At 47.0% G+C, this 10,292-nt stretch overlaps 1 protein-coding gene across 1 annotated transcript in view; it reads left to right on the top strand.

Moving 5' to 3' along the window:
* LOC104529485 (structure-specific endonuclease subunit SLX4) overlaps positions 1–9,883 on the top strand; it is a gene marked incomplete at its 5' end in the record, with an annotated part of 11,919 nt that extends 2,036 nt beyond the window's left edge. The window contains 6 exons of the mRNA XM_010173812.1: positions 1,409–1,555; positions 3,296–3,465; positions 4,288–6,743; positions 7,961–8,063; positions 8,301–8,783; positions 9,385–9,883. Coding sequence (XP_010172114.1) covers positions 1,409–1,555; positions 3,296–3,465; positions 4,288–6,743; positions 7,961–8,063; positions 8,301–8,783; positions 9,385–9,721 — 3,696 coding nt within the window. The remainder of the gene's footprint in view (positions 1–1,408; positions 1,556–3,295; positions 3,466–4,287; positions 6,744–7,960; positions 8,064–8,300; positions 8,784–9,384) is intronic.
* Positions 9,884–10,292: the final 409 nt, after the last annotated feature.

The following is a 10,292-nucleotide window of genomic DNA, read 5'->3' on the forward strand; positions in this document are numbered from 1 at the left end:
CGCATCAGGAGTTTGTGTTTGCTGGCTTCCTGAGGTACTGTCTTGCAGGTATCCTACCTGCCAAGAATAAGAGAGCAAGAAACATCAGATTAGTTTCCAGACTAAGCTTCCTGTCTTCCCCTTGGGGATCAGTCCACCACACTGCCATGACACGCAGAGTCTTCTCTAGCCCACCTATGAAGGCCTGGAAGAAGTGTTCTGGTGTGCGCTGCTGTTTTGGTGCTAATTAGTGTTGGCCGCTCACAAACACGTGCTGGAGCAAGCAGAAAGGTTGGGTTTCCATAGTCCACAGAGCTAATGTAGAAAACTGCTAATAAAATAAAACTTGTGTTGTTACAGGTGGAGCTGCATTTCATGCAGATGTTCTCTGGAATAAAACTTGTAGTTTCTCAACTCTGCAGTAGGTTTGAAAAGCTCAAGGTCAATGATTAGCATATTAACTATAAATTGGTTTCCACTGACAGTCAGAGAGCCTCTCAGCCATGAGCTGAGGGTATTTCACACTTCCCTGAAGCACTGGCCACCTCCAGAGGCACAACACTTGTCCAGAGGGATCTGAGCCTTTAGAAGATTGCCTGGGGTGGGTTCAGACTGGGAACAGCTCCAGTGTTCATCACTGCTGTCTTTGGCAGCGTACCCCAGGCCTGACCCTACCATCACCAGTAACCAGTCACAGGCAGCTCAGTCAACCAGCCCTCCCCAAAATTCCAGCAAGGGGTTCTAGAATGAGAATAGAAATTATGGTTCTTTTTTAGAATCCAGTGGAATTTTTCAAAAGTGCTTTCAGTAGCATGCATGTACATTCCTTTGAGCTCAACACCTAAATTAGTTTTATTCTATGTGTGCCCCTTGTTACAAAGCTGCTCTTCTCAGCTGTCACTGCCAGACAGTGAGTGAGAGAAGAAAGGCTCATTACCCCGTCCCTGAGTCATCCTCTTTCCTTTTACTCTAATTATAGTGAATTGAGTTCAAGTCCGTCAGAGTGGAAATTACAGTTTCCTAAAAATGTGGTGGAAGGCAGCAGATCAAGAGGCCAACTGTAGGCAGTGGCTAGACCACATCAGGAAACGGTGCGGTGAAGATCTGAGAGGGATGATGTGCTGTCATACAAGGCAGAACAAGTACAGTAGAATACAGGACGAGTGCCCTTTCTCCACAATTGCCAGACTGTGAAAAACTGGAGGAAAACAAAGCCAGAAATGTCTGTTAGACTTGCTTATTTTGTTGTTTGGAAGAGCTTAAGTTGATAATACCGATGATTATCTTCAGAAGGCAAAGGCAGTGCACCCAGACTGGCGCCCACAGTACAGCAGTGCTGACAGACCGGGTTATCCCCTCCTTGTTTTTCAGGGCAGTGTCTTGACAGCTGTAACTGAACTTGGGTCTTCATTTTCCTTCTGTGTTCCAGTCTTCTCTCAGGCTGCTGGCTGAAGATTTCAGTGCGATGGTCAACAACCCCCACTTAAGTGATGTCCAGTTCCAGGTGGACTCTGGGGAAGTGCTTTACGCCCACATGTTTGTGTTGTACGCGCGGTGTCCGCAGGCCGTTCAAGTTGTAAGTACTGCTGACGTGCTTTCCTCCTCTGCTTCAGGAAAGCCCAGGCTGCCCACACCTACAACTAGTTAATGCTACAGAATCTGCACGGGGCACTGCTGGGCCTGATGGCAAGTGCCTCTGGATCTGCAGTGGTTTTTCAGCTTAGGAAACCAGAATCCTGACAAAATGGTGGGAAACGTGGTACCTTATCTGGGGAAACTATGGGGAGGCAAGGATCCTTCCTTCCATTCTGCCCATGAGCAATGGAGCAAGCTTCCAAAGTGGTTTTTGCCCTTGAATTTTTGTACCTGTGCAAGTGCAAACTGCTTTGTCTGTCTTGGTGTGTCCTGCCTGTCACCCAGTCTGGGATGCTTGAGTATGGAGTAGAGAGATTCTGGGAAGTACTTGAAAACAACCCACACAGAGGTTTTGTCACTCTCAGAGTTGCTTTGGAGAGAGCTGCGCTGAACTGTGCTTTTTGCAAGGTTAGTGAAGTAGTTCTTGTGTTCCCAGAAGCATTTTGGGTTGAACAGTTCCCAGCTCCTATGCAGTCTCCTGTCGGGACAGTGAAAGGCAGCTGAGCCTAAGATTTGAACTCTGCTCTTTCGCAGAGCTGCTGCCAGTCCGTACAGCCAGCTCCCTAACAAAGGAAGCTTTCTTTAAAGCTGCCCTTGTGGAAACGGTGGAATTAGTTTTATCCTCCTGCATGTTGGCAGTAGTTTCCACCCAAAGTGACTCAGACCATTTCTAAGGGGTCCATGAATGTTTGAGGAGAAGCAAGTTCCTGGATGCCATACAGCAGTCTTAATGTGAAAGTTTTTAAGGGATCTTCACAACTATTAGCAAATGTGCAAATTGAATTACTTTAAAAACAATTAGGTTAGCCATGTTCTCTTAGTATTTCCCTGCAACTCTTGCCTGGCTTCGACATTTCCATCCACTGTTCTCATGGGCAGGAATCATTTGTGTGGGTGGAGTTGTGGGATTGGCTCCATGTTGTATCTTTGATTCGTGGGGAGGGTTGTTTTCCTGTAAGTCCCTACCTGCAGAACAGCATTTTGTGTTTATTTTCTGTATAGGTGAGGGAGTGCTCTTCTTTGTTGAAGATTTTGGCTAACGAGAGAGTAATTAATCAGAGGTTCCTTTGGAGCTCGTGTTTTCTGTTGCATGGCTTCCCCTAACTTTGGAGACAGTTTCAGATAGCACAATGTGTGATTTGGCTGCAAAGGAAGTGAGACCTTACTGATCCTGGAGATGCATTTTTGCCAAAACATCAACTGTGATCAACTTGGACCCACACAGATAACGGTCCAGTTCAGTGGAGCAGTATCTTGTACGGTGTCTCTTTTCCTGTGAGACATCAGGAGAACCAGAGTTTTGGCAGTGCATCAAGAGTAGGTAAATTCAAAACAGATCAGAGGAAGCTCGCTTGTAGAGAGGTGCAGATAACTCTGGAAATTGTGCTCTGGGAAGTAATTTTATTCCAAAACTAACTGGAGAACTCTAAGACCATCTTTTATGTGTGTGACTAAGACAAAGAGTAGTCAGATTTTCTCCAAGCTGACAGCTGCAGGGTCAGGAAGGAAACGGTCCATATGAAGCTCTGCAGAACTGGTCACTTTAGATTCCCTCTGAGGCATCAGGTCCTGGTTCCAGGACAAGACTTTGGCGCATGAGAGGAATAAGCTGATACGATGATATTGGTGTTGCCATTCCTTTCCCAGCAAATGGACTTTGTTTGCTTCCCTCCTACCCCAGGTTCACAGCCAAGGCTTCTTAGCGGAGGAGGATGGGAACGCACCGACACGCCGTGTGCTGCTGAGTGACGTGACAGGAGAGGCAGCGTGCGCGTTCCTGCGATACCTTTACGCTGCTGATGCTGACATCCCTGCTGGGGTGCTGCCCCAGGTGGGGGCTCTGGCTGCCAGGTTTGTATCGTGAGCATGTTTTGAATCCCCTCAGCCACACAGACCCCAACCTGTTAACTTTCATTGCAGTTTTAGTCGCTTACAAATTCCAGGGTCCTCTGCTTAAATCTGAAATGAAACTTGAACATAAGAACATCCTACCCTCATCTTTTCCATGAGTCTCTCTTCAGGTTATATCTGTGAGATTTTCTGTGTTCAGTATACACTTAGCAGACTTTTGCCAAGAGTTTTGTCTCAGGATCTTTATTGACAGCTGACATTGAGCATATCCTATATGTGTTTCTCAAAGCATTGCACTTATATTCTGCAAGTTCATATTATTGGGTGCATAGAACGCTAACATGTTGTGTCAGCCATGCTCTTGGTCATGATCCTAAGCGTGCACTAAGTAAAGAGCTTGAAATAGGAGCAGTTGCTGAGATATGGGGGGTGGGGAAATGGTTGGGTCTTGCCAGAATGTATGTAGAGAGGTGCCCTGTCACTCCAAAAAGCCATGAAGCTTCCACGTGACAGACATTATCCAGCCCCAGCCATTCCATGGGGCCCTCACCAATGCAAATGGCAAAGGGCTTTTAGTGCAGTCATATAGCTGTTCAGTCTCAAACATAAAAAAGGAAGAGTGAGCCTGATGCTTTAATATAAATGACACCTGGAAAAGGGAATTCCGGATTTTAGGAGTATACTGGATCTTTTACTTCTTAGGAAAGCAGCAAATTCTCCTCGTGCAGATTCTTTACAAGGCTCACAAGAGTGATCAGGCAGCCAAATAGTGAAGAAATATTGGAGGAGGAAAATACTAACATCACTATTATATCCTTGCAGGTTTGGTGTGAGGGAACTGATGTCAGAGTGTGAAAACAACCCTGGAGAGGGTCAGGTATCTTCTGGAGTGGATTCAGAAGATGATCTTATCTCTGTGAGGGATGACAAAGATTGTGAGGACAGAGCTGAGAATTTCCAAGACCTCCTGAAGTCAGTGTGGGTGGGTGAAGATGAGGAAGAAGGTATGCTGAGCTCTGAATGCCAGAAGGAAGATGACAATGGGGTAGGTGAAGAGGAGCTGGAGGAAATCTATGAGTTTGCTGCAACTCAGAGAAAGATGATTCAAGGTGAAACAGAGGTGAGGGAGGGAACAGACTGCAGCAACTGCAGTGATACTGAGGCAGCCCAAGGTACGAACCAGCAAACTGAGGAGGAAGCAGTAAAGAGACCTGAATCTGCTTCAATAAGCAACAACTTCAAAGATTTAGGGGATGACAGTTGTGTGGAAAGATCTAAATGTGACTCATCTGCACAAGAGAAAATGCAGAATATAAATAGGTGCAAGAGCGTGAGTGCTCCGCTCACTTTTGTGCCTCACCACAGTCAACCTCAAAAATGGGACGCAGCATCCCATGGTGCCACTGCTAATGAAGGAGAGACCGACAGGAGATGTGAAGGTGTGAAGGATTCCAAGTCATCTCAGGTCTCACATGATGGGGCAGATCACTGTGAAAAACAGTTTCTTAGCTTCCATGGTGAGACTAATATAAATGAAAGTTATGAACGCTTGTTTTCTGCGACTCAGGGAGATTACTGTGAGCCTTCCCCGGTGAAAGAAGGTATCAGAGAATCAGGAAAGGCTCCTAGTGAAAAACACATTGATGTTAATGATTCTCTCCTGTACAGCAAGTCACAAAAAGACCTCTCTCCACGTAGGAATGGTTTTTACAGGTGTCCTTCTCCCAAACCTTATGTGCCTCTTTTTCCTGCTGTTGGCTCCTCACCTGCATCTCCAAAATCAGACAGAAAGTTTACCAGAGAACATGTGTCAACACCAAAAGAAAACAAAGAGGAAGAATCATTGCCATCTGATGAAATACCCTTTCAGAAAGCCAACGAGCTGGATACTGCATCAAGAAACAACAACACAATTTCTCCAGCAGAACTTCCTGACGTTGACTTAAACAAGCACATGTATGTCCCAGTGTTGTCATCACCAGTCATCAGATCTCAGGATGCTGTAACTCAAGGGAACAAGGAGGGTGATGTTATTGTTTTATCTTCTGGTGATGAAATGGAGTTACAAGAAGACAAGAAGTCTCCGGAGTCAGGCTCTCCTCTGAAGAAAATGGAAATCCTTGGGCAACCGAAATGTGCAAACGTAGAACAAGGTCCTGAGATACCAGAGCCTGAGCATAACTCACCAGTCACTGAAACAGAGCAAAGGTCTACCCAGCTCTCCTGTGGCATTACAGATACGGTGCATACAAGTAGTGATGTGAAGATGTCCACCGAGTTGCCTCTCAGCAGACAAACAGATGCTTGTATGGAGAGCAAACAGAGTCCAAACCTGAGCCCTGGAAAAAGACTTGGTCATGAAATGTCTTCAGCTACAGACAGCTCCTGGCTAGTGCCAGACACACCAGTTGTGAGCAAAAGCAGAAGTTGCTCTACACAGACTCAAGTCACAAGTATTAATTCTTTAAAAAGTTCAGGATCTAAACTCAGCACAAAGAACTTAGCAGCAGGAAACAGTAACCATGAAATGGCTGGAAATTTAATAAAAGTTTGTGAAACAACCTTGTTAGACAGACATTTGCCTACGGAGACCTCAGTCAGTGAAAGGAGCCCTTCCAGCAGCCCAGCAGCAGGATCGTTTTCCAAGAACTCCCCACCAGTTTCCCCAGTGGATCCAGTTCTTCTCTCACCTGGTCACATCAACATAAAAAGCAAATGTGCTGAGATCTCATTTTTATCCAGACCTGAGCCTCTGTGCCATGAACAATCATTGGAAGATAAACCAAACATCAGTGTGGTTGAGATAGAGGACAGTGAAAAGGAAATAAGCCTGCCTTCCGTGGGTAGTAGCGTCTTGCTTTGTGACGAGCCCCCAATCCCCGTTGATGACTGCTGGCACGTTGAATGTCTGTCACCAGTCGGAGGTAACAGCCAGGACTCCAGACAGGTCAGCTGTGCAAAGACCAGCACTGCCAGCACCCCCAAAGCTGACTCGTGGCGTGACCAGTGGGAGAGCCCAGTCCCTGCGCAGGAGATTAAGGGCAGTACCCCTCTTCGAGGAAGTCCTGTTGGCAGAAGAACAACTTTGTTCTGTCTTGAGAAGAGTCCTATTGAGGCATGTTCATCAGTGGCCAGTAGACCAAGTTACCTGGACTCCAAAATCTGGGATGACTGGAATGGAGAAGAGGAGGATGATAAATTTCCAGAGATGCTTCCTCTGTCGCAGAGGTTGTCAGCTGCAGCAGGTGCCTGTCAGACAGATCCTGTGAAGACTCCTGGTGGGTGCATGTGTTGGTATTGATCCATGTGAGTGCGTGTAATGATCAATTCATCTAACTAGGTTAAACTGTTTGCATTTTAAATGGTCACTGCTCACTTGATACATTGAAATTGTCTTTTGGCCTCCTCATCTGAAGTAGTTGTCAGGGCCAGGTGCAAAGAAGGTACAGTCGTCTTCTGATGTGGGAGAGAGCATAGCTAAACGTGGGATTCCTGGAGCATAACCTCTTGGGTTTCACTCACACTTGTTCTTTGATAGTGATGGTGGTCCTTGCAGAAGCTACAGTACTTGGAGGAAAAAAAACCTAATCAAGACAGAACAAAACCCAGGCTTCAGCTCGCGTGCTGGTAGATATTTGTTCCCAGTAGTAGTGGGTGCAGTGCTCTGCAGGCTTTTGCTTTTCATGCATTCATGAAGCTATGCTTGTGCTAATGAGGACATCAGGTAAGTGACACACTGAGTGGCAGAGATGCAGAGGGTGTCCTTGTGTTGAGCCTCGCTGGGTGACTATCCCTGCCTGTGGGTAGGCTTCCTGCAAGCTTTCCTCCCAAGCTGCTGCTGCACTGTCTTGTGCTGCCTTCTGTTTGCTGGTTCTGGGCCCTTGCAACAGACCTCTGCATGCCCAGCACATATCCTTGTGTGGTTCCTTCCATCTAAGACCAGTATTTTGTCTCAGAGTATCTAATTAAATATATTATTAATTATGCCATACTAAGTGATTAGTTTAATGGGTGTTTAGAACATGATGTGTGAGACTAACTGTGCTTCACAGTATCCGTAAATTGGTGTCATTAAATCAGTATCTAACTCAGGACCCCAGAAGCTTGACTTGCTGGGTTTCTTCTGCATCAAGTCCCTATTATGAAATTTCCTTCCTGGGAGAAGAACCACGTTACAGAATTCAGTAAACATGTTTGGGTTTTTTTAACTGCCTTGGAAAAGTTGTCTGTTCTAACAAAGCTCTGCATGAGCTTCGTATTCAGATGTGACATATGTCTTAATTTAAGCTGTTTTCTGATTTAGTCAATAAAGCTCAGTTTAGAAAAAAAGTGTTGACTGTCCTGTTCAATAGGAAGCTGATTAATAAGTAAAAGAGTTTGCAGAAAAGTAGTGCTGCTTAATTATTGTATGTATCTGGCAGTGAGAGAGGAAGGTACCAGCCATTTTAAGTCCTTTCTGTACTAACTGTGATCATGGTAATTCCATCTGTTGCAGAACCTCCCTGTCAGGAGAAGGACAAGTCTCCCAGCACTCCCATGACACCGATGCCAGCTTACTCCCTCATGGAGACCCCGCAGCTGAAGAAGGAGTTGAGCAGGTTAGCATTACCTCCACGAGTACATCTCTTTATGAGCAGCAGCTTGCTGACAGGTAGTGTGAAAGAAAGCTCCTGGGCTGAAAGGGAAACCTTGGTGAAGCTCCAGTCAGTGTTTTTTGAGGTCGTGTCACACTCTTCCAGCTGGCCACTGGACTTCCTGGCCTGAGCCCCTTCCTGAGCTGTGACATTGGAAGGTGCAGCATTATTTTAACCTAAGCTCCCACCTTTCTCTTTCAGATTTGGAGTTCGTGCTCTCCCAAAACGCCAGATGGTGTTGAAGCTGAAGGAGATATTCCAGTATACTCACCAGGACGTGGACTCTGACTTTGAGGATGAAATACCATCTTCCCAACCTCCCTCACAGAAGTCCCTGGCCAAACGCTCTAGGCAGTCGAAGGCAGACAGGACTGCAGGTGGAAAGCGTGCCAGTGCCTCGAGGGCTGTGGGCAAAAGGAAGCGGGTTGCTACGGCTTCTTCAGTGCTCCCTGTGAGGAGGGCTGATGATGACCTTGTTGGACCCCGTGAAACAGGCTGTGCAGCACCCAAGGAGGGAACTAAAATGACACGTCACCCAGAAGGAGCCAAAGAGCAGAAAAGGTCATCTGTATCTCCAGAGATACGGTCACTGGCAGCTGATGGCGAGCAGCCAATGCTCTCAGCATCTCAGGAGTCTGCCATTTCTTTAGTGGATGGAAGCGACATTTCTTTTGGTTCACAGAGGTAAGGGAATAAAATACTGAACAAAACAGTCAATGGTGCAGGACAGAGATTAGCTGGGAACATGGCAAACAAAGAGGTGAGTGTCCATGTGGCCTACAGTGGCCCTGCCACCTCTTTAGGCATGTCATTTGAAGATCAACAACGCTCCTACAAAAGAAACAAGCTTTGGGTTTTTTTAGTCTAATTCCCAGTGGGCTGTTCTCAGAACACAAAAGTGCTTGTGGCTCCTTGTGGGTAAGGCCCAAACCTGGCATATCTGGTCTCTGCAAGTTAGAGTGACAACGAGCACTCAGTGTTGACTGAGAGCCTGCAGCTAGAGTAGGGAGAGGACAGCACAGCCACAGTATGGCAGCAGCTGGTGCTGTGGGTCAGCAGTGAGGAATGCCAGACAGCTCCAGGGCTGGGCCAGCGCTGTCACCTCTGGGATGGGGAAGTTTGCAGAACACGTGCCATGTTCTGCTTCACTCAGTTTGTGGGTGCTGGTGGGAGAGTCTGTGATCCTGGTCAGAGGGGTTGGCCACCAGGGATTTGGGGAGCTCTGGTCCTGTCCTTGATGGCCTGTTCTTTCTTTGGTCTCTGCTCTACTTGATCTTGCTTTTAGTTCTTTTGTGAATGGATTTGAAGCCTGTGCTTTTGCATCTGAGGAGGAGGAAGAGGAGCTTCCAGCATCTCAGGCAGCAGCTCGGGAAGAAGAAAAGCTGGAGGCAGTAAGGTGCTACATCCGTTCCAACACAGCCCTGTACCACAAGGTTCTCTTTTATGAGCCAATTGAGCTGGCTGAGCTGCACGCAGAGCTAAAACAGAACGGCATTAAAATTTCCAAGGCAAAGCTGCTGGACTTTTTAGATGCTCAGTGCATTACATTTACCACGGCTGGAGCCCGGAAAGAGAAGGAACAGAAAAGAAAGGGGAACAAAAAACAGAGGAGAAGATACTGAATGGAGCCCACTCCTCCATCCTGAAAATTTTGTACCCGGAGGTCTTCCTGAGAAGCTGGAACCTCTGTTCCAGGCTGGTGCTAGCAGCGGGCTGGGATCGGTGGGTGCACTGCTCCTCCTTGTGGCCTGCTGCCCAGATGACACGCTGGAGAACGGGTCTGAACTTCCTTCAGACTCCCTTCCCAGCCCTCTGCTCCGAATTGCACTAACTCCTCCAGTCCCTGTCCTGCCTTCAGCACACGGGTGGTCTGGAGCCTCTTTTTCCCCCCTGATTTTCCTCCTGTGCCTTTTCTTTCCATTTTTCTAACAGGTTTTAAGTCCCCAACTTTTCTTCGTGTTGGTGCTTCTGGAGGCAGGTGCCTCCCTCAGTGACACCACGACCTTTTCCCTGGCTTTCCCTGGCTTTCCCTGGCTTTCCCTGGCTTTGGGCTGTGAAACGCTTCACCCTTCAAGTTCCACTATTCAGCAGAATAACCTGCCTTCAAGAAACCAGTCCCCTTTCCCCGGTGTAAAGCACTGAATGTTTAGACCCCAGTGACTTCCATCTTCATTTCTTCAGCATACAATTTGC

Source organism: Antrostomus carolinensis, unplaced genomic scaffold (genome assembly GCF_000700745.2).
Source record: "Antrostomus carolinensis isolate BGI_N321 unplaced genomic scaffold, ASM70074v2 scaffold49748, whole genome shotgun sequence".
Lineage (NCBI taxonomy): Eukaryota > Metazoa > Chordata > Aves > Caprimulgiformes > Caprimulgidae > Antrostomus > Antrostomus carolinensis.